The 27,646-nt window shown below is 41.8% G+C and overlaps 1 protein-coding gene across 1 annotated transcript in view; it reads left to right on the top strand.

Moving 5' to 3' along the window:
- Positions 1-27,646, top strand: part of TIAM1 (TIAM Rac1 associated GEF 1) — a 202,249-nt gene that overhangs the window by 104,975 nt on the left and 69,628 nt on the right. The window contains 6 exon segments of the mRNA XM_025450018.3: positions 3,734-3,958; positions 5,805-5,990; positions 11,240-11,386; positions 13,801-13,875; positions 16,633-16,803; positions 23,218-23,322. Of these exon segments, the coding sequence (XP_025305803.3) occupies positions 3,734-3,958; positions 5,805-5,990; positions 11,240-11,386; positions 13,801-13,875; positions 16,633-16,803; positions 23,218-23,322 (909 nt within the window).

Raw genomic sequence — 27,646 nt, 5'->3', positions numbered from 1 at the left:
CTTTTGAAATAGGTGGAAACACCAGCTCCCCTAAAGTCTAAAAGCTCCTTATTTCCACTGAGCTGCACCTACAAAGGAAAAGCATGTTTCAGCCCAGGGAAGCAGCTGTTTCTCAGATGCTGCCTGCCACTGCACACTTCAGAGACGTGGCCCTGTGAAAGGGTCATGCTGTTTGGAATGTCCATTGCAATCTTCTAGGGACACCTTTTAAGGAAAAAACGGAGTCTGAAGTATATTATTTTTAGGAGAGTCACAGAAAAATGATATGGAAATTTGGGGTGCTGTATCTTAGAAGGTTTGTTTTTTAAAGCATAACATTTACACAGGAAAGTATACATTTTGATGGTGTTTCAAAAAGCTTGTACGCCCACATCATACGTGCATGTAGCCAGCACCCAGACCAAGGAGCTGAACATAGTCAGCACCCCAGGGACCCTGCTCGTGGTTCCTTCCAGCTGCTCCCCTCTCCTCCACTTCCACCAAAGAGCTCCTCTTCTGACTTCTCACAGTGTGTTTATTTGTGTTGCCTGGGTTTGTACTGTATGCAAGTAGGATCTTAGTCTATATTCTTGTAGGTCTGGCTGCTTGTCCTCACTGTTAACGTGTGTGATTGATTCACGTTGCAGCATCCATTCTCCTTGCTGTGTGGTATTTCATTGTGTGACGATACCACACGTTATTTATCCATTCTGTTGTTGACAGGTGTTTAGATGGTTTCCAGTTTTGCCCGTTGCAAATTGTGCTGCTGTAAACATTCTGGTGTATGTGTTTTGGTGAGCATATGACTGCATTTTTGTTGAGGATATACCCAGGAGTGCATTTTGGGGGGTCACAGGGCGTGCATGTATTCAGCTTTTTTAAAGTAGTGTCAAGCAGTGTTTGAAAGCACAGATACCACTTTATTCTCCAGCCAGCAGCCACCAGTGCATGGGAATTCTGATTGCTTCATATCTTCACCATTACTTGGTATTTTCTTCCTGGAAGTTTTTATTTTTTTAAAGATTCTATTTATTTATTTGGGGGAGAGAGAGAGAGAGAGAGAGAGCAGGGGGAGGGGAAGAGGAAGAGGGAGAAGGGAACAGACTCCCTGCTGAGCAGGGAGCCTGATGCCCAACTCAATCCTGAGGTTCTGGGATCATCTCCTGAGCCAAGGCAGAAGTTCAACTAAGTGAGCCACCCAGGTGTCCCCTGGAATCTTTTCTTTTAGAAAAGAATCCTTGCTAGATTGCTTTTCCGTCTGAATTAATTCATCCCTTCCTCGCTCACTCCCTCCCTCTCTCCCTCGATAGATAGATAGATAGATAGATAGATAGATAGATAGATAGATAGATAGAGGAAAAATAACTCCACTTAGTAAAATACCCACTGATACTGAAGCACCAAGAGACTCCAAGGTCAAACACTGTACCCCAGGGCGGGTGCTTGGGTAGCTCAGTCAGTTAATATTCTGCCTTCGGCTCAGGTCCTGATCTTGGGGTCCTGGGATCGAGTCCTGCATTGGGCTCCCAACTCATCCAGGAGTCTGCTTCTCCCTTTGCCCTCCCCTCCTGCTCGTGATCTCTCTTTCTCTCTCATTGTCTTTCTCTCTCAAATAAATAAATAAAATCTTTTAAAAACACACACACACACACACACACACACAAAAGCAACAAAACCACGCTGTACCCTGTACTAGGCAGGAGCAAGCCTGATGCATTTATCACGTGTGGGAGGACCCAAGGCTGTATTTTCTTCCAATTGCTTGAACGTGATATTTAAAGATAAAAGTGAGATCGTGACTCTCTAAGAGGAGACACGTATTAGCAATTTGAAGCGAAGTTAAGCGTTAAAGGTGAGCCTCCTATACAGACCTGGGCATCCCTACAAGTATTTACCTTGGATTTCCAGTGTCACTATCTCCTCTTCTCCCCTTCAGTTTTCACAAAATGATCTCATTGCTGCTGCTTCTCTAGCTTAATGAGGCCTTTATAAAGACACAGGCACATAGTTTGCTGTAAAGGTAACAACTGCCAGATTGTTTAGATTTGCCCAATGTGTCCGGGCTCTGTTGGCTGACACCATGTGGCAGTTTCCTTTGTGAGATTCCAAACTGCAGAAATCATGTGGACACCTGGGGTGGTCTTGGTTGCCAGGGTGCAGAGGACCAGGCGGATTGGGACCAGTTATTGGAATATTATTCACAGACCATCACTCAAATGAGTTTGGAAACTAAGAAGATGCATCCGAGAGAGAAAAAAAAAAAAATCAGTGTTTTGTGCATGAAAATGATGTTGGCTGTTAACTTCAGTACTACAGTGGCTGAATAGACCTTTTTTTCTTCAGTGAGCTAATTTCTGAGTGTTTATCAAACCTCTCCGGGCTTAAGGGAATACCCGGAAAATTCTAGCATGTCCTCACTTATAAATACTCATTGACTAGAGTTCCTAAAGTATTAGTAATGGTGTGTTACTGCAAATGAGCTGCCTCCCCCAAACACACTCTCTGACTTTAGCCTTTCGGAGCACCTTGAGTCACCTTGAGGTTGCTTTTCTGTTGCTAGGTAGGGGTGGCCATTGTCTTTAAAATGGCCTGGCTATTCCCCACTGCTGGGTGACCCCACTTCCTCGATACTCCCATGTGTCCCTGAACATAATACTGGGCCTGGCTGCCTTGAGTTTCTTCCACAACCAGAATTGTGTCATTGCTGCTTGACTCTGGCATAGATCCTCTGGATTTGGGTCGCAGCAGTTCACCGGGGGCGGGGCTGTTACGTCTTCCTTGGCTGGTAACGTAGTTTGGCCTCATTCTTACCTTGGAACTGACGAGCCTTCTCTGAAAACTGACCTTTGTTTCAGAGCAACCCTCAAAACTAGAAACTAAGCTCTCTGTATAGGATAATCACATATACAAGTGTCTTCATTTGGACTGCTATTAATATAAATGCATAAATAAATAAATAGATGGGTGGCTTATAAAGGATAGACCTTTATTTCTCACATTCTGGAGGCTGGAAGTCTCAGTTCAGAGTGGCAGCATGGTTGAGTTCTGGGCAGGCCTGCCCCCCTGATTCATAAACTGTGGCTCCTCGCTGTGTCCTCACTTGGCAGAAGGGGACTAGTTAGGTCTCTGGCCTCTTCTTCTAGGAGCACTAATCTCCAGCATGAAGGCTCCACCCTCACGACCTCATCACCTTCCCAAAGGCCTCATCCACTAAGACCATCACACCAGGGGTTAGGATTGCGACATTTGAATTTGGGGGAGACACAAACATCCATTCCGTCACAAGTTGAGTTCAGTTCATACCCTGAGGGAGCAGACACAGAGACTTCATTCCAGACAGCTCTTGGAGGCCGGGGGTTGGTGGATGTGGTGTCTGACCTAAGACCAATTTATGTAAATTTCTCTGCAAGGGGCACCTGGGTGGCTCATGGTTGAGCGTCTGCCTTTGGGCTCATGTCCCGATCCCGGGGTCCTGGGATCCAGTCCTGCATCGTGCTCCCTGCGAGGAGCCTGCTTCTCCCTCTGCCTGTGTCTCTGCCTCTCTCTCTGTGTATCTCCTGAATAAATGCATAAAATCTTTAAAGAAAAAATTTCTCTGCACGAGGAGGTCAGGAAGGTTGTTAGCCTGACCCACAGGCTATACACACCTGTCACCTTGACTCCCGGCTACTGCTTCTCTGGAGATGCACTGGTTCACTGCTGATCACTTAAGAGTCGGCTGTTTCTTCTCGCACCCCCCTGCCCCCCCTTACAGACCACCAGCCAGACGGAGCTGGAGAACTGGATCACCGCCATCCATTCTGCTTGCGCAGCTGCCGTCGCGAGACACCACCACAAGGAAGACACGCTCCGGCTCCTGAAGTCCGAAATCAAAAAACTGGAACAGAAGATTGATATGGACGAAAAGATGAAGAAAATGGGCGAGATGCAGCTGTCTTCAGTCACCGATTCAAAGAAGAAGAAAACTATATTAGATCAGGTAATCGTTCTTCTGCGCTTAGACCTGGGCGGGATCGTTAGGTGCTGAGTTCCTCCGCTCCTTGGAATCACAGAGCATCGTCGGTTATGTGGTTCTGTCGTTGTCAGCCTGTCATCCAGGCTGCTGAATTCTTTATTGTGACTGTCAGTTTTCCTCTCCCATCGTTCACAGCCGATTGTTAGGAGCAGAAGGGCACAAATATTACATTGAATGAGAGACAGAAATCTAATAGAGGAGCCTTCCCACTCCCACCGGTGGCATATTCTAGGGCATCCGTGAAATTGCCAAGTCTGCAATTTGCCTTCCGCACCTTCTCTCGTTGATGCGGAGCTCGGCTGTGGCAGGGATGCATTCCTGACCTCAGTAAATTTAGAAAAGGTAGAGTCTCTTCTTAAAAATGCGTATGTGGTTGCAGTCAGTGAGCCTAAGTATAAGGAAAGATTTCGCGAGGTGACCGAGGACGTGTTTGCCTTCGATTCTCTTGTTTCAAAGTCACCCATAGCTATCTAGTCATGCTTTGAAACGTTGTCTTAACGTTTAGGACATAATTATGTGAGTAAGTGAATTTAAATCATTGAACAGTTGATGGCTTGGGCCAGCATGTGGTTTCCCATGGTTCTTGCCTTCTGTTCCCTGACACTGTGTTTATTGTCACGGAGGCGAAATTCACGTAGCATAAAATGAACCATTGCAAAGCCTGCAGTTCAGCAGCATTGTGTGAACTCATAATATTGAGCAACGAGTTCCCTATCCAGTTCCCAAACATCATCCTCCACCCCAAAGGGAGACCCCGTATCTGTTAAATTGCTCCCTTCCAATCCTGGCATTCGGCCTCGATGGATTCACCAATTTTGGATGTTTTATGTAAGTGCAATTACGTAACGTATGACCTTTTGTGTCTGAATTCTTTCCCTTTGCGTCACGTTTTGGGATTGATCCACATTGTGGTGTGTATCAGTACTTCACTCCCCTTTATGGCCATTATTCCATTGAATGAACACACCATGGTATGATGATCCATTTGTCCATTGATGAACATTTGGGCCATTTCCACTTTTTGGCCATTGCGAATAGTGCTAAAAATGTGCATACACCAACACTACATTTTAAGTGAAAGCAAAAGGTAGGTGTGAGCTGATAGTCGCTGTCCATATCATCATTAACATCGCTGAGCCTTCACGGAATACCAGGCCCTGTACCACATCTTACTTCTTGCATGATCTCATTTAAGTATCACTTCAGTCTTAGGAAGTAGGTATTACTTTGCAGCTTTGAAAAACGAGGACATATCTTGGATATACTCTGTGGTTGGAATTCTATTCCAGAGCCTCAGTCTTCACCTTCTGGTGTTTTCTTTTTCCCACTCTGTACTGTCTGCCTCCCACCTCTTCCCAAAAGCTCCTAGTCTCTTTGCCTGTGATCTTTAATTCCCCTCACTTTTCTTTTTGTCTTTGTCTTTCTATGGAAAGTCCTCTCCTGGTAAGTCCTAGAGTCCTCCCTCCAGTGGTAGAAATCCTACATATTTTACTTCCTTGGTTTTCTGCCCCAGAACTTGTTGCTGATGGACTGAAATGCCCACGAACATGACATCTGTATCAGGAGGACCCAAAGCAACTAACATATACTACTTTCTGTTTGCCAGACTGAATTTATGACTGTAGATCTTTGCGAAGTAACGCGTAAGCTACGAAAACAGACTTAAGCTTCTGTGCCCTAAGAAACTTGGGGTACCTATTGTTATCCCTTAGGATTCTAATCAATATCTTGAGAACAGATTTGTAATGTTTGTGTGGGATGAAGTTGTTAACATTTGTTTTCCCTTTTACTCACCTTTTCACCACTGTAGATTTTTGTTTGGGAGCAGAATCTTGAACAGTTCCAAATGGACCTATTTCGTTACCGCTGTTACTTAGCCAGCCTCCAAGGTGGGGAACTGCCAAACCCCAAAAGGCTACTTGCTTTCGCAAGCCGACCAACAAAAGTGGCAATGGGCCGTCTTGGGATCTTTTCTGTGTCATCCTTTCATGCCCTGGTGAGTAGAAGCTGAGGTGTGTTTAAGAAGTATTTATCTTGACTATTAATCCTGAGCAGGACTCAACAGGAGTCTCTGAAGTGTTTTTCTAGTTTTCTGCTATGTGTGGGTTTCTGACATGTCCTCCCTCTGAAGTGGGTACAGATCTTCATTTGAATCTGTCCTGAAATTTATGACTTAAGCTTCTCCTGATGGGCCCTAAATTATTGTGCAAAGAAACTACGAAAGGTATCATCTTAAGAGATCTCTGCATGTAGTGTTTGTTGATAACTCATGTCATCTTTCAGCACTGTCCTGGTTTTAATCCGAATGCAGCTTTTTTTATATTAACCTCGTAGAGATGTGAGATGTTAGTGGAGAGCTCTCTCATCCATAAATGCATTCTCTCTCTCTTTCTCTCTCTCTCTCACGTGCACACATGCAAAAATGTGTACACCATATATTGAACATAGATCTCTTTGGAGATCTTCCTTTTCACTTTATTTTTAAACATTATAATTCTAGAAATCAGTTATGTATAGTCCTGAATCTCTGATGAATTCGAGGAAGGTAAAGATCTTCCATGAGTTTCCAGCCCAGCATACACATTTGCTTGGGAAAGAGAATTTTCATCTGACCTCCGGAGCAGCAGATTGTATCGTCGTGTTGTGTGTTTGCAATCTGTAATTTTATGTACTTGCTAAATTGCGAACAGCTTTATGTACTTTTGGCTCCTTTCTTCTCAAAAATTGCTGTGCGAGTAACATGGTTTCAGCCCATCCAAGTCAACACCCACTTAAAATGTACTGCACCTTAGCACATTTGCTGCGGAATTAAATGTGAAGGCTCAGGTTCCAGAAACTGCTTTGGAAAACCTTAGCTGTGCTGCTCTTGGCTTGCCATGTCAGCTGTACCCTTCAATTGAATTCAGAGCTGTAATTCAGTCAAAGGCGTTTGTATTCTTTATAAATAGATTAGCGTCATCATTCAGATAATTAGGGGTAGATTTACATTTTTAAAGAAGTCTTAAACCAATTTCTGGAGTTATTAAAACTGGCATCCTGATTTGTTCTGCTAATTACAGCTCAGCTCTTGATCTTTCTTGGTCTCCCTGGCTACCACCTCTCCATATAGCTATTAAGTACCCCCCCCCCTTTTTTTTAGTGATGGGTCAATGCACTGTGATGAATAAGCCTTGAAAATGGTTCTCAGTTTGAGAGTCTAGGACTGTTTCTCTGAGACCCAGACACCAGTTGACCAAATCCCAGTTAACCTCTTCTGAAAAAAAAAATTATTGGGATAATAATTCTTGCATTGCAAGAATGTCATGGATCGAGGTGGCATTTGTGTGAAGGGTGCTACTGATGCCAGTGATGCAGATTCACTATTAATTTTAAACCCAAGCATCCAAATTCCTTTTTATTTTTACTGGGCTTGATAGATTTTTGGAGGAAATAATTTTGCTGTCTACCTAGAACTTCTTTGCCTTGTTTTCTTTAAAGCCATTGGAGCTAACTTCTCTGGAACAAGTCAGTTACTGTATTGTTACCCTCCCATAATTTATCTTCAGACTGCCTAATTTCCTAATTCCCTTGATTTCTGTACCGTTTTTGTTTTGTTTTTGTTTTGTTTTGTTTTGTTTTGTTTTTTGATGGGCAGGCAGTTAAAATCTGGCCCGCTGAAGATGGCCATGGGAGGGTTAGTAACTTAGGCTTTTTGGTCAGTGATTTTAAAGAATATTTAATTCCTTAAGTGTAGCTCTCTTTTCCTTTGGTGGCCCCCTCTCCTCCACACCCTGCTGCCTCTGCAGTGTGACTTTGGGTGTCCACATGTCTCTGTATCCTTGCAAACTTCTCTTTTCCATGAGGGGTGTCATTTCAGACAGAACAAAATTAGGCAAGCTGGGTAGGTATCTGCTCCTGTTGGTTGCTCCAGTCTCTGCAGGAGATCCCAGGCAGGGAATTTTCCAGTCTGATTTATTGGATACTTATTTTTTCCTCCTCTCCTTGTCATTTGACCCCAGGGATTTTTTTTTCCCTTGCAATTGAAACAGGCTTCAATTTAGCCTTTGTCCAGACTTTTTTTTTCTTCTTCTTCTTTTAAGTTGGGGGCATGGGAGGAGGAGGTGTGAGGGCAGGCGGGCTGGGGGCGGGGAGATTTGGGCTACAATTTAAGTCCCATTCACTGGGAGGGCTTCCCATAATGCTCAGTGATTTGCAGTAATTAACTGAAGGGTTCCCGCTGTACTCTTTGAAAGAAGGTTATCATCGTTGTTGTTTGCACAGATGAGCAGAATGATAGAGTAATCAGGTTCCGGCCACAAAGGGAGGCATTGTCTGGGCAAAGATCATTGAGAAACTCTTGAGCTCTTGTCTCCTAGTTACTTTGCCAGCTTTTTTTTTTTTCTTCTTCCCTAAATCCCTTTGCTTATTTTGAGTTATTATTGTGTTGGGGGTCGCACTTCCTTTAGCCATTTACAAGGCCCCCGACAGTTTCGAATAGTTACTGTGAGAACCCTCAGTGAAGTGCCCATTTGTTAAACAGACTAAACCAACTGGTCAGCGGGTAACTGAGAATATTTATGGTTGTAGAAGTTTCTCTTCTGGGACAATCAAGAGTTACTGTCGTAACCACATATGTAGGATCGCTGCTTTTGCTCTCTGATATTGGTTGATTTATTTTATTCATTCAGTCACCAAATAAATGTGAGGCCTGGCATCCGTCCAGTTCTCCTTGTGATCAGGGTTAGCAGCAAACAACCCAGAGTTCTTTTCCTGTTGGAGATTATATTCTTGTGCAAGGAGATGCATAATAAAAAGCAATTAAATAGACATGGTAAGTCTGGGTATTGATGTGTACTACAAAAGAAGTAAACAAAGTATTAGTACACACACACACACACACATATATATATTTATATGTATATGTATATATAAACAGGATAGGGGACAATCACCATGTATTTACATTTGGCTGCTTGTGTGTATGTGGATATGTATCTACAGGTGGTTTTACCTATTTATAAGTAGATCTATAAATATGAGACCAAATGGGCATTCTTTTTCCCTCTAGATTTTTAACTTTAACACCAATTATTTAGTGGTTCTTAGCCTCATTTTGTGGCGATAAGCTTAACCAGTATGGAAATAGTCACGTGGGCGTATACGCTCGTCAGCACCTATTCTTTTTTTTTAAGATTTTATTTATTTATTCATGACACACGGAGAGAGAGAGGCAGAGACACAGGCAGAGAGAGAAGTGGGCTCCATCCAGGGGGCCTGATGTGTGGGACTTGATCCTGGGTCTCTAAGATCAAGCCCTGGGCCAAAGGCAGGTGCTCAACTGCTGACCACCCAGGTGTCCGTTTTTTTTTTTTTTTTTCTTTAAAGATTTTATTTATTCATGAGAGACACAGAGAGAGAGAGAGAGAGAGAGAGGTAGAGACATAGGCAGAGAGAGGCCTTTTGGTTTCTGATTTTTGTTGCCCTCAATGCTTTGAGCATAATCCTAGATTAGAGCTCTTTCTGGAATGAGGTCTTGGATAAGGCATTTCTATATGCCCGGATCTGGGTTTTCTTATTTGCCACCAAGCTGGGAAAATAGAAGACTTCTCCCTCATCTTCCTGTTTTCATTTGGGACCAAAACCTTCCCCCTGGTAGGGGAAGCTGTTTGGATTCCTGTTTTTAGTCTACTCATAGAGCTTCAGGGGTACTTACCCTGTCAGTGTTGCAAACCCCAGAGAGGTGTGCCTTCTACCCACCGTGCTGATGGCAGGGGGACCCCCCTACTGATGTTACCCAAAGGTGTTTTCACCACCTTAACTGCTGCCAGTTGGCAGCCATCACACTGGGAGTGGCCCGAGTGGGAATCTATGACAAGTAGGTTCCAAAACTCATCTCTAGCAACAAAGAATGGGTGGAGAGGTTTCATTTCAAGTCTGACTTGCTATACCTCCTGGCACGCCCTTATTTGAAAGGAGAGCCTGTGGGTGGCCTAGTGAGACCTCCTGGCAAAAGTTCCCTTAAGTTCCTGGGACTTTACTTATAACCTATAGGATAACACTTCAAGCATGAATGTTGCCTGGGAAGGACTCACTGAAATGCAGCCTTGACTTGAGCCGTTATCCCGGAGGCAGATTTAAATGTGGGGTGATGCGCTCAGAAATATTTGGGTTTTTGGCATCTTGTGAAAACCTCAACAGAGTTTAGCTTTTCTTTTTCTTTCTTCCTTTCCTTTCCGTTCCTTTCTCCTTCCTTCTTTTCTTTTTCCTCCCTCCCTCCCTCCCTCCCTCTTCCTTCCTTCCTTCCTTCCTTCCTTCCTTCCTTCCTTCCTTCCTTCCTTCCTTCCTTCCTTCCTTTCTTTCTTTCTTTCTTTCTTTCTTTCTTTCTTTCTTTCTTTCTTTCTTTCTTTCTTTTCACAAAACAGAACCCCCCCGCCCCCCCCCCCCCCCCCCCCCCGCCACCACCACCTTTACCTAAACAGGACATCTAAGATTACTAAGGTGGCTTCACCATTTTCACACATCCAGCTCCCTTCCATCTAATTGTCCTGCCATCCTTGGAAAGAGTTCTATCTGAATGTCCTAGACGAGTTAGCTTCTCCTTGGTCGAGAAGGAGGGAAGTGAAGGATAGTGGAAATCCTCCCCCTCTTGAGGATGATGCCTAGAGATTGCACATAGCCCTTCTGCTTATCTCCCTTTGACCAGAACTTAGCCACAAGCCCATGTCCTGCCACAAAGGAAAATAAGTCAACTTTGGGAAGCCATGTGCCCAGCTACATGGGGTGTTGCTCTGACTGAGGTAGAGGGAGAATGATATTGGAAGACCACTGTCACTTCCCTAAGAAGGAAATTGTGTAATCCTGAGAAAATTAGTGGAAGAATTGGTAAATTTAGATTTTTCACAGGGAATCACAGGAACCAACATGTATTGTTTTCACTGTTTTTGGCCAACGCTCAGGCATCATTTTTCTAGAATGAGTTTGCCAGCCTTCCGATTATATTTTAAATCCACAAAGGGCCCTCAGAGTACCCATGTATATGAGCCATAGATTAAATGCTTTGGCAGTGGGCTGAGTGTTGGCTTTTTAAAAAATTTCTGTTAATTTGGAGATCTAATTGGCTTTATTAATGAGTTCATGAATGGGGCAGCATCCCATCTAGCACGTAGAGAGATGCTCCCTGGAGGCATGACTTAGTGGGGACTCTGAGGAACAGGTGAGTGGTCCTGATGCATATCTTTCATTGCTGTTGTGACTTGCTGTCCTTAGGTGGCTGCGCGTACTGGTGAAACTGGAGTGAGACGTCGTACTCAGGCCATGTCCAGATCTGCAAGCAAGCGAAGGAGCAGGTTTTCTTCTCTTTGGGGTCTGGACACTACCTCCAAAAAGAAGCAGGGACGCCCCAGCATCAATCAGGTAGCTTCCAGGGAGGATGAAAGAGCAAGCACAGATCGCTTCCCTGGCCAGCTCACTGTAGGGATGTGTGAGCATGTGTGTGTTCCTTTATTGATACTGGGTGTTATTTCAAATCAGCGAGTTGACACAAAGAAGTTGGTTGTACTAGATGCTTTTAATAGATCATGTAAACTCCCAACTTTGAGCTCTGCTATTAGTCTAACACCATGCTCCAGTCTCCCACCTGCATGCTTTCCAAACCCGGGTTAATTATAGACCTACTGAAAGTGCACAATTCATCCTGAGTCTTCAGGGAAAAAGTGGGGCTTGTTGATGAAGCCAAGTGGGCACCTGAGCACAGAGTTCTTGAAGCTGCTTCTGGCACCGGATCAAAGGCAGCCTCCAGAGAAATTGGATTGTTGCTTTGCCCTTTACTTTTTGGGATTGACATTAAATGGGCCATTCCTCTGCCTTCCAGTATGAGAAACCAGGAATCCCAGTGCCCTGACCACTGCCATGACGCCCTTCTACCCCGACGCTGGGGCCTGAAGAGGATCTCTGTTCCTCTCGGTTCCAGTTAACATTGTTAATGGCACCACCAAGAGTAGTAGGGGGTTCGCCTCTGGTCACCATATGATGTGGCCTTGTTGCTTTTACCCCTTCTAGAATAGCCTGCCATCCTGCTGGAATCACTTCTAGAAACCTCTCTCCATTGTCATTATCTATCCTCCTCCAATGGCTTTGTGAAAGCAAGTGGCTCCAGGAGTGCTCATACAGGCTTTAGGGACTGAAGGAACATAGGTATTGGTCTTTTCAGGAGAAGGAGAATATTGGAGTCATACATCATGGTGGCTGCAAAGTGAGGCATTGAGCATCTTAGCAGTTGTGGCTAGGATCGCCAATCTGACCTCTTCACTCTGTGCCCTTACTGAAGCCAGTTGACCAACTTGATAAAAAAGATCCCTCATTATTAGTTCTCACAATTCCAGCCATTAGTTTAAGAACTGGAATTTAAAGGAGACATTAATCCTGAAAACTGATGTCCTGTGTTCTTAACTGACATCATGCTCACTATTTAAATGTGGGTTACCTACATCCTTGATGGAATTTGCAGGAAACCAGATGAGCAAATAATAAGTGGGCCGGGATTGAGCAATCACATGGTTTATTCCATGGTCCTTGGAGAAGGTGGAACATCAAGATGGCTACCAGGGGTTTTGCTTCTGTGTAATTTTAAAGAACAAACAGTTTCGAGGAAAGTCGTTATTTCATTAAAAAAAAAAATCATACAAGAGACATGGAGGCTCTTGCCACGAAACAAGGACATTCACAGTCCAGATACCCCCCCACTCCTTTTGGGAGGTGGTGGTGGTGTTTTGTGTGAATCCTCCTGTGATGACAAATGACTCAGACCATCACTAAAATATATGCCAGGATTTGCAGTTGGCAACTTGGCTTGAACTTACTTTCCATCAAACGCCTTGATTCATGTGGTTCTGCTTTATCGGCATCAGGTTATGTTATAGTCCTATTGCTGTTGAAGTGGATGCTTGAGGTAACTGAGTCCAAGGGGATGTTTTACCTGTGCAATATCTTATAAACAATTCTTATTATTCTCTCTTAAAGCAAGGGTTTAAAAAAAAATAACTGCTTAGCCATAAGCATACCAACAGTAATTTACTTGTTAATTCTGTACTTTGAAATGGATAAAAATTGTATGTTTCTATTGATCTCATTTGCATCTGGAGAAAGGCTTTTTCTTAATCATGTGTCTTATCCTGACAGTACGTGATTGGTTTGAAGCCAATTTATATAGCGGTTCTCCTGTCTACATGTTTAGATTTTGACTACTTCGCAGAATTCATTTAATTTCAAGAAACGAACTTCTGTTTTTTAAATTAAAAAAAAAAACACCTTTTCTGTGGTGGTGTACAAAGTACTATAAATGTATGTTCTCAAGTTCTACCCAACAGAGTATGAAAAATTAATTACTGATAAATATTTGATCGTGTATATGAGGGAATTGCAGAAACACTTCAGTGTGAACAAACCTAGTTCATTGCTTTTTTAAGCTGTTGTCTTTACATCTAAATGAATTATCCAGATCTAAAAGCCAGCTTACTTACTTACTTACTTACTTAATTTGCTTGTTTGTTTGTTTGTTTGTTTGTTTATTTATTTATTTATTTATTTATTTATTTATTTATTTATTTATTTCAGTTGTCAAAGATAAGGGATGTGATCCAGTTAGAGGAACGTGTTTTACATGGTCTACTACCATGAATTATGTTCCCTATTTAGAGATCTGAGATAGGAGTATCTGGAAACTTCTGGAATGTTTTCTAAGAGCCATATTCTTTTTCCGTCTCCCTCCCATACTTTGTTTGCCCTCTTGCCCAAGGTCCTTTTTAAGATGATACTTTTTGTATGTGCAGGTGTTCGGTGAGGGATCCGACGCTGTAAAGAAATCTTTAGAGGGAATATTTGATGACACTGTTCCAGATGGCAAGGTAAAAATAAACACATTCCTTTTCTAAAAGTACCACAAATGTATCGACATCACACAATTCCATGGTTTCTTGGGATCCTAAAATTATGTGGCCTCCGTTAAGATACTGAAATGCTCAGATCTTCAAAGTTATGTAACAGGTCAGTAAAAGATGGAAAAGCATTTTCTGTTTAAGACTTGGTAGCAGTAAGAACATGCTCCTGCTGACATAACATTTTCAGCACTTATCCTTTGGATGTGTGATTTTCCATGTAGAATTTAAGACGAAATTTGGGTTCTGGGGAGCTAGTGTTTTATGCCATTGCCAATTCCTTTTATATCCAATTTTCATCCCCAAGAGGTGAATTCTTATTACCCTCCCTCTCTGCCCACACATGCTGTTTTGTTCCCTTTAATTTCAAAGAACTGTTCCGATAGTATATTCTTAAAAAAAAAAAAAATTGCATTTGCCTCCTGAAGACAAGTATTCAATTAAAGATTCACAGACTTGTTCCAACCTTGTGCTTGGATTTAAAAGGGGTTGTCAAACTGCTCTGATTGAAAGCCCATAAAGAATATTGATTTTTTTTTTTCTCCCTGGGCCACTTTTTTTCAGACTCTAAATAAATGGACATCCCTAGTTTTAAAGACCCTCGTGTAGTGATACCAGCAACCTCTTTGTTCAGGGGGTTCTGATGTTGATAATGTGACCTTGGAATGATCCTCTGGTTCTCGGACTCGGAATCAATATGACAGGGAGTTCAGCTCTTGGTTGCCATGCAACCAGGCGATGGAGGGTCAGCAGTAACACAGCCCCGCATTCTAGATGGGAGTTCAGCCTCTGAAACCAGGGTGTGATGGGGAGTTCTGGCCACTAGATAGGGAAGAGAAAAGGGTGGCCAGGGGCAGGCCTTTTCTCACTTTCATACTCAGACTACTCCTGGATTATGTCATCGTGGGTGCCAAGGCAGCTGTCCTTGGAAATACCCATCCACCGCCCTCTCTTTGAAAAACTCTCTCTGATGAGATCTGGTGTAATTAAATCACTGTATCTATGTGCCATCCAAGCATAGTTTCTGATGTTAATGAAGCCATTTCTGAAGTGAGGTAACTCATCTTGCATGCTATTATTAGTTCACTTTTAATGTTAGGATATCTTCTCCAGGCACACAGATCCTGGAACCTGCATTTGTTTTTTCCTTTGGATTTTTGTGTCCCTTTTGTTTTTCTGTTTCTCCGAGATCATTCCTTATTCCACTTCTTGGCTGGCTAGAATGCCTTGATCTCAAAGAGCTGGTTCAATGCAAAGCCTGGGTTGATCCAGTGCTAAGGGACACTTGTTTAACATGGTACATGAGGAGGGCGCCTGGGTGGCTCAGTTGGTTAAGCGACTGCCTTCCACTTGAGTCATGATCCCTGGGTCCTGGGAGGGTCCTGGGATCGAGCCCCATGTGGCTCCTTGCTCAGTGGGGAGTCTGCTTTTCCTTCTCCCTCTGCCCCTCCCTTGTGCTTGCACTCTGTCAAATAAATAAAAATCCTAAAGTGCTCGCTTTGGCAGCACATATACAAAAAAAAAAAAAAAAATCCTAAAAAGAAGAAAAAATGTCATGCATGGGAGCAGTAGGAAGATTCCAGTTTTAGTTAATGGGATTCAGCCAAGTTGACTGCTCTTTGCCGATTCCTTCCTAGGGGTTCAATTTATCTGCAAAGGTGATATCCTTCAAAGCCAGAGCTGAAACTGTCTTGTCAACTGAATTTAGCTTAGTACCTTTACAAAAATATTTCACCCATGCTGGGATCCATTCTTTTTATGAATGGAAGTTGTTACATGGCTACCTCTCAACCTCTGTTTGGAAATTTGTTTCTTCTCGTAATTTGTGAATACGAGCCTTGTTGTTGGTAACCTATAGATATGTATTTAATGATCAGTGGCCTGGTTATGAACCACTAATCAAGTCTTGTCTTAGTACAACTTGCCCATCAGTATTCTTGCTTCATTGCTGAAATCTAACATCATTCTTTGTTTGCTTCTTTCAAAGAGATTGGGCTCCTGTTTCATTGCTACTGGGTGCTTTAGCTTAGCTCGCTTAGATTAATCCAGCTGCTGAATGTGTATGTAAGACACGTCTTCTCCCATTTCCTTACAAACTTGATGCTGCTCTCTGGCCCTCAGGTAGAGTAGTGGAGAGGGTGGAGTATGGCAACAGCCTTAGAAGGCCACAAAGCCCATGCCTGAGGGTCTCCTAACCTCAGCTGGGGAACGGTACTGTCTCCCTCCTGGAGCTGTCCTGGACGTCAAATGCAAGCACAAAAATGATGCTACCTGTAAATATGTAGTGCTAGAGCGTCTTTTCTTTAGAAGTTTCCTTGAGGCCTCATTGTCTCACCCAGTAGACATTCTTGCTGTAGGAATGCCCTACTCTATCTAACTTAAGATGGGTTTGTGGAAGAAATCCTAGCAAGAATGCTGAGCTGAATGGATGACCCGTTTCTTTCTTTCTTCCAAATTTTGGTACCCGCTCACACAGTGCCCACCTATGGATGCCGTGGACCAGGTATACGGTCTGCTTTGTATCTAAGAAATCTCTCCTCCCCATTAAAGCTCTTTCCCCAGTGGTTTCTTCCTGTCTCTGAACATTCCCCTCTCTCCTTAACCAGTGCCACCACTTCTGCTCTGGGCCATTTTCATGGAAATAATTAATCCCCATGTACAATCCAAGGAATCTAAGATGGCAAAGCCTGACTATTGTTGCCCGGCTAACTTTATTTCTTACCGTAGAGGGAAAAAGAAATGGTCTTGCCCAGCGTCCACCAGCACAATCCTGATTGCGACATTTGGGTCCATGAGTATTTCACTCCGTCCTGGTTCTGTCTGCCAAATAATCAGCCAGCCCTGACAGTCGTCCGGCCAGGCGACACTGCCCGGGACACCCTGGAGCTGATCTGCAAGGTATGAAAGTACTTGGGGTTATTTCTGATCTGCACGATATGAAAGTACTTGGGGTCGTTTCCTTGAGAAGAGCAGTGGGGGCTGGAGGCATCTTCCATGGCACACATGGAAATTGAGAAAGTCCAAGAGAGGAAAGCATTCCAAGTATACCTCCATTTTTCTCCCAGAGCAGCTTTGGATTCCTTTGTGATCATATGTATAATAAGTGGCAGACAGTTCTTTGGCCTTGGGAGGACAGGGATTCTTTTTCAGTGGCTTCTTTGAATATGTATATTTCATAGGTTTATAATAAATGTATTGCTTATTCATTGCAAAAATTTTTAGAAAATTTAGGTAAAGAACAAAGCAGATGATACGTACCCTTACAAGATCTAGAAGTAATAATGCAGACATTCTGGTCTTTGCCTTCCCTTCCGTTTTCTACACACACACACACACACACGCACGTATTTAATGGTATGTGTACTGTGTGTTACCTGCTCTTTGACAGCAATGGACACACCATGGCCATCTGGGTAGGGAGAAACTGAAATAAATATGTGTGACCTCTGTGATGGGAAACTCCCTTTCCTATAAAACACATCATTAGCCTCTTTTGTGTGCGTGTGACAAATGCCTGAGCTCACTCTCTCTGCTTCCAGTTTAAGCTGAGAAACTTCCAAATCTTTTTCAAGGTCAACATGGTTTTATATTTTTTGCCCCTGAAAGGCAGCCGGATGAAGTCCCTTGAGAAAGGGAAGCAAAAGAGGAAAGGAAAGAGCTTTTCTCATGTGCCTGTTTTTACTTTCACACAATTGATAGCACTGATAGTTTTATTTAGTAGTCCAATTAAACCTGAGAAAACACTGATGCCCCACCCTCACCCCGCCCCATTATACAGATGGAGAAGGTGAGGCTCAGAGAGTCACAGCTCCTGGCCTGGAGACATCATAGGCAATTGCAAGGGAGAGACGGGGCCCACAACTACCTGGCTGCTCTGAGCCTGGGTGTTTCCTCCGGTACCAGGTCAGTCATCAGGAAGGATCAGAAGGGTCAGAAGAATCTAGAATATATTCTTTAGACAGTGTGATGGTTTTCCCCAGGGCCACTAAAGGGCAAGTGGAAACCTTTCTGGTATAATTTTGCCCTAGAAGAAATTGGATGGGTATAATGACATTTTTAGGACCTCCTCACTCAACACAATGGTTTCTAAACACTAACTAACTTTCACGACCAGAACAAGCACCTTAGTGCTGTCTCTGTTTAATTCTACAATCAGCAATTTTTGAATTTGTTAAAGAAAACAATCACTAGGGCCTTTGTAAAGAAAAAAAAAATATGGCTCTTTTCTATGAGTGGGAGAAATGAAACAGTCTGGCTCAAATAAGCCTGATGTGGAAGAAATGGAGAAGGGCCATTTGTTTCAGGACAAAGCTAAAACCAGCCCCCACATAGGTGTTAAAAATAATGATACTCTGTTTCATGCTTTGAATCTTTCACGTACGTGAATTCCAGCTTTTTGAAGATAATGGTGTTTCTGTTCACATTTTTCATTTTAATTACTTAACGAAATTGGTCTATTGAGGATTTCTGCATTCTTTTATTTATAGATTAGCACGATTCTTTAGAGACCCATTAATATTCTGCAGAGCTATGGGAATTATTCTCAGAACTGCAGCTGTAGGTGTCAAAAGTAGGACTCTGTCGGGTTTTTGTTTTTGTTTTTGTTTTTTCATAAGCCAAACTCTGGGGGGTCCTTCTGGGGGATGGCATTGCTTTAGTGCCTCCTGTATGCATCAGCCTCAGACAGAATTAGGGATTGAAGGGTAGGTCAGTTTTCCGATGACCATTGATTGGTCGAAAATTGAACAGTGAGTGGGAAAAAATAGTGATGGGCCCAATTTTAGGTACTTTTCAAGGTTTGGCCTTGATAGAAACTTAAAGGAATGAGGAATATTGTCACAGCGACTAGGGACCATCTTTAGATAGAGAGCAAGTCGGATCTGTAAACCCTAGAAAGTGTTTATTTCTGTCACTTGAAAGGCTTTTGATGGCATTTTGAGGGCATTCATCCCTTTCTCTAACAACCGAAGGCCGTCCTGCCCAATTTTCTTTGGATCCTCAGCTCTTTTTCACCAAATGTAGAAATAAAGACAAAAACAGTATGGTGTGGAACAAGCTTAATAAGTGTCACGAGTTTAAAAATGGAAAACTTTTGTGTGCACTTTAAAAAATTGATGGTCTCTGGGAAAGCACCCATGTAGGATAAATTATATAGTGTGCTAAGAGCCAGGTGCCTTCTAAAGCTGGCTTCTTCTTTGGAAAACACTTTATTGTAATTAGTGGAGCCAGTTTTACTCTTAAGAGGGGAAGAGATAATGGGGAAACAGTGCCACATGTTATTAATGATCTAATTAATGGTGAGTGTTTTTTGCTCTCAGAGGAGGGACTGAAAAAAAAAAAGGTGATTGTCAGAATGTCTGTCTCTTATTTCTTTATTGTCATTCTCAACGTTGGTGATGGATGCTTTTTCTAATATTTAATAATCAATCTCTTTCTTCTGTCTCTTGCATTCAGCTCATTCTCTTTCCTATCCTATCTGATCCACATCATTTCACATCAGTTTGTCATCTGCCATCCGAGCACCAGTCAAGTTCTGGTATAGTAAATGTTTCAAGATCTACATTTCATGTACAGTTAATGTTATGGATGTTACGAAAAAGATTGTTGCTAAATGTAGCAGGTAACCACGTTGGCCTGTGGGTTTTCGATATATTCTGATCATTGCAATTATCAAAATAATTGCCAAAAATCCACTCACCCATACTTAATTGATATAATTCACATGTATCCCTCGAATCAGTTTTATTTCATGCCATCACTATGTTGGCTTATGACTTTGATTATTCTAATAACCACTGGCTTAAAAAAAAAAGTCACCTTGAAGGAGAGAGTAAATATCTTTGGAAATTCCGTAGTAGCACTTGCGTGTGCGTGTGTGTGCGTGCATGTGTGTGTGTGTGTGTTTGCATTTGCATGGACTTCTATATGTGATAACTGCATGCTTTTATGTTTCCCTGAGAAGTTGGGCAGAAATGGAAGAGCAAACCCTAATGGATTGAAAGATCATATTATTATCATAATTGGCTCAAAGTATTTACTGAAAAAAGCTGCATTGTATTTTCCTTTTTCATTCTTTGAAGTAGATGCAAATTAAAAAAAAATGCCAATTAAACTAGTACTTGTTCTATGGTAATATTTATCTTTAGGTATAACTTGTGGCTGCATGGCCTCAAAATGAATCAAACACTCTGTAAGTAACTTAAGTAAATGTATGTCGAGAAACAAATTGGTACCACTTAAATTTTTCCCTCACTGAATCTCTCTTGAGTTAGGAAGCTTTCTCCTGAATGTTTTACAAGTCTACAGCAGGCCAAATATTTAGAATTGCCATGTTAAAATATTCATTGATATTTGGAATTCTTTTTGCACAAAGATGCATTGTGAACATGGTAATTTGCTCGACCTGCTTTGGTATTGACTTGCAGATATTTGGGAAGCATAAAATTCTTCTTGAGGCTTCTGATGATCTGATTTAATTCGTTAGAATGAGGTAATTCATCAGTTAATTCATTAGGATTTTGCCTTCAAGTTGGAGCAGCCATGATCAGTGAGGGCTTATAACTGAGAAATATTTACCAAAATGATAGACACTCTGGTATATTGATCCAACGTCCCATTTTTAGGGTAACTGCTTACTGACCAATCTAAGGATGCCTTGGTTACAAGGAAGACCATTTAAAATTTCCTTTGTTGCATGTGCCATTTTAATTTTTCTAAATCATCAAGACATTATTGTAACTTAATGAAATTTGAAAAAGATGGTGGTAAAGGGGGTGGCAAGAATCAGTCTCATGACTATCGTATTTATCACTCTCTTGTTGTCTTTGCTGTGTTATGTTAAGTGAGGTACTTTGACAGCTGTCATTTGTCATTCTCTGTACATTGTGTAAATGTTTCAGCACAGTAGCATTTAAGGTGTGATGAGAATCTCTAGTCTTCATCGGGACCATCTTAACATCTCTGGTGCCTGACCGTGAGCCATTTGTCTCTCACACTGAGGGTTCAGGAACCAGAAGCTTCTTAGGTGAGGTTGCTATTTGGGTCCGACTTCCAGAAGACTGTCTAAGTGGCAGCCTCACTGGGAGTGTCCACAGAGTGTTTATTAATGATGACAGTCAGGTTGCCAAATAGATTTGTTCCTGTTAACCAAGACCCTATGGAGTTTCATTTCTCTTCCCTGCCTACCTCAGTCAGAAACAGATGGTGAAATAAATTTTTTCTTCCACTTAAAGATTTCAGTGAGGACCTAGGTAGGTGGGAAGCATTTACAGCTTCTATCTCTGGAGGGAAACTTTCCTTATCATATTACTCTAAATATTATTATTTCGTTGATGTTTGTCTCAGCAGCTCTCCCACAAGCCATAGATGGCACACTTTAAAACTTGCCTGTTTTACGCTTCTCTGGGTTACCCATACACTCTTTTATCTTAGACCAGTCATCTGGGTCTGTCAGACACTGAGCATTTGATTTCCAATACAGACAGAGCCTGAAATCAAGGTACACAGGCTCAGTGGTGATCACACAGTGGGCTTCAGATGGTCACTTTACTCAGGAAGAGGATGCAGTGTGATTGGGGGTTCCTAAGAATCACTGATCGAAACTTCTTTATCATTCTGCTGGGTGTTTAGAACGAACTCATTTGTGCTTTCTGGAAGTGTGCTTTGATAATAATGCAGGATGCCAATTTTGCACATATATTTATTTTAAAAAGCAGGGCAGCCCCGGTGGCTCAGCGGTTTAGCACCGCCTTCAGCCTGGGGTGTGATCCTGGAGTCCCGGGATTGAGTTCCGCACCAGGTTCCCTGCATGGAGCCTGCTTCTGCCTCTGCCTGTGTCTCTGCCTCTCTGTGTGTGTGTGCCTCTCATGAATAAATAAATAAATAAAATATTTTTTTTTTAAAGCAAAGCCACCACCACCCTATCTTCCATTTTCTGCACACCCATTCCCCACAGTCATACATACTCCTGAAGGCTGCATTTATGTCTTATTATTTTCTATATCTACAGTGTTTCACATGGTGTCTGGCAGACCTAAGATTATGTTAGATGTGATTGATTATTATTGGAATAATGGTTGGGATGATCTTACTTCGGTCTTTAAAATGTTTTTTGGGGGATGGGCAGAGTAAATAGAAAGCAGATTAAACCAGTGAAAAATCAGTTTCACTTCTATTGAAACAATTCTCACCAGTGGAGCTTTTGGTGTGATTTTATATTTATGAAAAGTTTCAAATTTATTTAAGAGTAGAGATTCATGTAATAAACTCCTGCATATTTATCGCCAAGGTTCTATGATTACCGAATTATGCTTCATCTGTTTACTAGCTCCTTTCCACCCCCTGCTCTGGATTATTTTGGAAGCATATTGCAGACATCATATCTTTATCTACTAGTACTTTAGGATGAATCTCTAAAAGATAAGAATGCTTTAAAAAAAAAAAGACTTGATTTAAACATTTTCTATCAATACATTTTCAGGCTGCTATGTAACCTTCTTTGAAGAGCACTTTCTTACTTTTTTCTCTTGCATCTTCATGAATATATACTGAGGATTATTTACAAAACTACATTGCCTCTATTGCTTTTTACCGCAACATTAAATCAAAGAGGACTTTCTAGAGGGGAAAAATCAGTTGACCTGTTCTGGACCAAAGGAGCAGGCCTGGAAATTTCAATCCTTAACTATTTTAGAATTGTTTTCTTTGGGCAAGTCATTCAGTGTGTTTCCAAAGCTGGACCCATGCCCGTCTGCACTGCCCCCGGAGGGAGTCTCACTCGGGGTGTATATAAATAAGACCAAAATCCAAATGCCTTGTCTTCACACTGACTTGCCTGCAAATGAACTGTTAACAACTGTCCCAGTGTCCCCATGTGGTTAGAAAAACAACTTTGCCAGGGCATAGCTTTTTTCTATCACTAGGAATACTTCCTTGCCTTTCTGTTACTTTTCTTCTTTAATCACCTTTGTAGGTTTGGAATTCTGTTGAAGGGCCTCGTTGATGGGTTTTGTTGCAAAACCAGTGTTAAAGAGCATAATGACTCAGATCAGTAGAAGTGAAGATGTGACTCAGTCATTCCTGTGGAACTCATAAGCTATCCATGGAATATTATTCATCTGTTCAATGAAAATGCTTTTAGACTTTGAGATTTAGACATAAACCTTCTAAGAGGTATAGGAACCTTACCCCCTCCTTAGTAAGAAATCTCTATGATTCTCGGGGGGTACATGATAGTATGTCAGTGGTACGCTAATTACTCTTATTTGCCATTGAACAGACATTGTCTCTTCTTTTTCCTTTCTTTTGTCCCAGACACATCAACTGGATCATTCTGCTCATTACCTGCGTCTGAAATTTCTAATAGAAAACAAAATGCAACACTACGTTCCAAAGCCTGAGGAGGACATTTATGAGCTGGTAATGTTTATGACTGTTGTCCAAGTACATTCTGTAGGAGATTATTTTTAAATTATATGTGTGCTCGTGCTAATTGTGGTTGGTGAAGTGGAATGAATTCTAAAATAAATGAGCCTCATTTGGAGCTCTAAAGTTTGTGGGGATGGCCGTACTTATCACAATGTGTCTGCCGAGTAGAAATGCCACCTTTGTTTATGCAAGGAGCAAGGCAACGCAATCATGAAAAATTGAAATCCAGAGCTGAGTCTCAGAATTTCAGTTGTTATTCCTAGCTTTCCTTGCAGCTCTGACAGTCCTTGGTTTTTAAATTGGTGACTCAAAGATCAGCTCGCTGTTGTCAGAAAAAAAGCACTAACTCCAGTTTTGGGTGACTTCCACCTGCAGATTGAAACCGATAGGTTGGATCCTGTGGGGTGAAAAAGCTGCCATGCGATTAAAATGTCCCGGTCTTTTGTAACTGTACTTAGATAGATTCCTGGGGACATTTATGTATGCTTGAGTTTCATTATGGGAGTTGGGTTCTAAACTATAGCTGGGTTTTATAGCGTCCTTACTGTTTACAAATTTTGTGGTATTGGCAAAAAACGAGGTGCTAATATACAGGTGATCTTTGAACAGTACAGGGGTTAGGGGTGTTAACTGCACAAAGATTCGAGTATAATTTTTGACTCCCCCAAAACTGAACTACTAAGGGCCTACTATTGACTGGAAGTCTAACCGATAACATTAACAGTCAATTAATACATATTTGGTATATTATATGCATTGTGTACTGTATTCTTACAATAATGTAAGCTAGAGAAAAGAAAATGTTATTAAGAAAGTCATAAAGAGGGGTGCCTGAGGGGCTCAGTCAGTTAAGCAGTGGACTTCGGTTCAGATCGTGATCTCAGGGTCCTGAGATTGAGCCCCACATTGGGCCCCGTGCACAGTGAAGGAGTCTGCTTCTCCCTCTCCCTCTGCCCCTGCTCATGCTCTCTCGCTTGCTCTCTTTCTCTCTCAAATAAATAAATGAAACCTTTTTTAAAAAACAAAAACAAAAAGTCATAAGGAAAAGAAAATACATGTGCAGTCCTGTAAAAAAATCTATGTAAATAAAAGTGGCCCCATGTAGTTCAGATTCCTGTTGTTCAAGGGCCCAACTGTGCTTAATTTCTAGGATTTTGTAAAGATTAGAGATAATGGTGCACATAGTAGATGCTCAATAAAAGGTGGTCATGGTAACAACACAGCGACAAGTTCCTTTTTTGTTAGCCGAGTGGTACATTTTTCAGTTCCAGGAAAGAGACATTTTGGGAACAAGGCGCCTCTTTATTGGAATTCATTCTTCGCTCTCTGCACTTAGTCATCCCTCTGGGGGCCACCGAGCTGCTTGCCACGGATACTCAAATGATAACAGCATGACTTCAGATGTGGTTGCACCACAGAGAGCAGAACTGAAAAACCCCAATAGCCTCTCTCTCTCTGAAAAGGAGAAGTGTGATTTAAAATTTAGTAGGGAATTTTGTTTTCAGTCAACTTCTTGGACGTTCACTTTATATACACTAGAGCTCGTCGATTTTTAGACCCACAATTCAATGAGTTTTAACCAACGCGCACCCTCCTGTTTCCAGTGCTGTAGTCATAACTTAGAACATTTCCATCATCCAAAAATGCTCCCTTGTGCCCCTTTAAGTCTTGCTAATGAAATAAGAGAGGGGGTGCGTTCATAGTTCTTTTCCGTGCCACGCAATCAATGGAAGAAGATCAAAATGAGGAGTCTATTTTCAACCATCGCCTAAATAATGAAGTGTTAATAGAAGAGAGAACTTTTCACAGAGAGTAGCTGATTTATTTACTTATTTTTTCCTCTGGCATGTGGAAGAGCCCCAATTTTGTTCTCTCTGAGCAGAAGAAACAAAAACCCTCTTCCTTACTTAAAAAAGAAAAGTTCATTGCTGATAAGACTAGAATAGTTATTAGATCATCCGCATATTTGCACCATGGTGGACATGACCTTCATATGTTGTACCTAAACAACTTCTGTGGCCCGTGTATCTCACACATAGTAGGTGCAGGAGACACATCTTTTGAAATTATATTGACTCACTTATTATTTTTGAGTCTTGGCCATCCTGTGGTTCATCCAATATGGGAGATGGAGGTGTGCCAAGCTTAGTCTGTTTGATCTACAGTTGCTGGACAGGTGTTCTAATTATAATTGTCTAAAAGAATCTAAAATGCAAAGGGAACATGGTATTCTTTCTTGCTCATTGCAAAAGGTCTCCAGCTCAGAGATCCCTGAGGAAGCGAATGCCATAGACTCATTAATGTTATTGTTCGGATTGCAAGTGAGTATTGCTTACTCACATCTCTATTTTTACCAAGATTCTGAACTTTTTTTTGTTCTTCCTTTTTTTTTTTTTTTTTTAAGATTTTATTTATTTGAGATAGAGAAAAAGAGAGAGCATCAGGGGAGGGACAGAGGGAGAACCAGACTCCTCACTGAGTAGGGAGCCTTACAGTAGTCTTGATCCCAGGACCCTGAGATCATGACCTGAGCCAATGGCAGATGCTTAACCAACTGAGCCACCCAGGCACCCCTGAACTCTTTTGTTCTTTTTTTTTTCTTTTGTTCTTAAGATAGCTTGTGCAAGTTGGTAAAGCCTCTAGGTCCCTTGTCAGATTAATATTTTCAGTTGCATGAAATAAAAGATATAGGATTGCCTATAGCTTAATTATTTGGAAATCATTATCAAAAGCATTCTTAAAGTTATAGATAATATATGTGCTTCTTTCTGGGCTCAGTAAATAATAAGACCTAGCACTAGATCTGAAAGGTACCAGGGTTTCGAAGTAGTGACGAGCGTGAATAATACTTTGAGGTAGTAGTGGCAACTAGAATGTGTTTGGAAAATAACTATTTTTTACTTGTGACAAGGTCACAGCCACTGCTAAGACTGCTGTATTTGTTGCCTACATTTATTTAGGATCGAAGGAAATGCTAAAGTTTCAGTTACAGGTTAGTGACTATAAAGAAGTGTAAGTTCAGAGACCCCTTGAATTCCACCCAGGGGTCCCTGGTTTCCAATCCCTGGTATAGGCCATTAAACTGCTACTGATGTCATTCCAAGGCAGGGGGTGTCTGAACACAGCATTCTTGGAAGCTTTTTAGAGTTTGCAGGTTTCAGAGTATTGACCCATGCTGAGCAGGCATCAGACTGTACATGGTTAATTAGTTCCCATAGCCCACCTCCATTTGATATTTGACAGACCAGGGAAGCTCATGGATGTATGAAGATGTTCAGATGTACAAAGATGTTTCCCGAAAAATAACTCATTTATAGATGACTGTCCCATTATGTTTTATTCTCTGACATCATTTTACCCGATGTTCTTTAGTCATAAAGACCAATAGTTATTAGCAAAAGTGTGTACTAGATTTTAAGGATTTGAGGGGTCTAGTATGTTTATTTTGGTGGCTTAGAGGGTCCTCTTGCTCATGAATGGCCATGAATAGTCAGTCATCTGCTCATCTGCTTTGCTGGTTACCTTTTAACATATAAGTGGTACCAGTTTGGAGACTTTTTCATACTTAATTTTAGGCCCAGTTGATAGAATGGTAATAAATAGGGAATCACCAGCTTTTCAAAACCCATATTAAATGTGTTTTTCTTAAAGTGACAGGTGGGAATAAAGAGTTTGCAGAAACACTAGTAAATCGATTTCTTTGTCCAGCATGTATGTATTTGGCACTTATGTGTGCCCAGCACCACTGCAGCTGTTCTAGGTACCAGAGTACATAACCAAAAATCCCTATTCCTAGGGCCACCTGTCTGGCTCAGCCCATAAAACATGTGACTCTTGATCTTGGGGTGATGAGTTCAAGTCCCACGTTGGGCAGAGAGCCTACTTAAAAAAAAGATGGAAAAATCTCTGCTCCTTGTGGAAACTATATTCCAGTTTGTGGAGACAGATATAAAAATATGTAAATTTTTTGCATAAAGACATGTAAATGTGCAATGTTTAGGAGGATGTGAAGAGCTTGGAAAGAAAAGGTTAGGTCAAGGGGAGAGAGAGATGGGGCATCCAGAAGCAGAGAGTACCGCTCCTTTAGCCGTGTTTGGGTTGATGTTTGAACAGGGAGTGAGGTGACAAAATGAGTCATAGAGGTATTTTGCTTTTTTGTTTTTGTTTTTTATTTATTTATTTATTTTTTCATAGAGGTATTTTGGAGGGAAGTGTTCTAGGCTGAAGGAACAAAGCTGGGTAAGGTCCTGGGGGGGAGGGGTGGCAGGAGTGGAGGTGGTTTACTTGTGTGTGAGGAGAGCCAGTGGGTAGGGTA

Source organism: Canis lupus, chromosome 31 (genome assembly GCF_003254725.2).
Source record: "Canis lupus dingo isolate Sandy chromosome 31, ASM325472v2, whole genome shotgun sequence".
NCBI lineage: Eukaryota > Metazoa > Chordata > Mammalia > Carnivora > Canidae > Canis > Canis lupus.
This window is presented reverse-complemented; position numbering and strand designations above follow the sequence as displayed.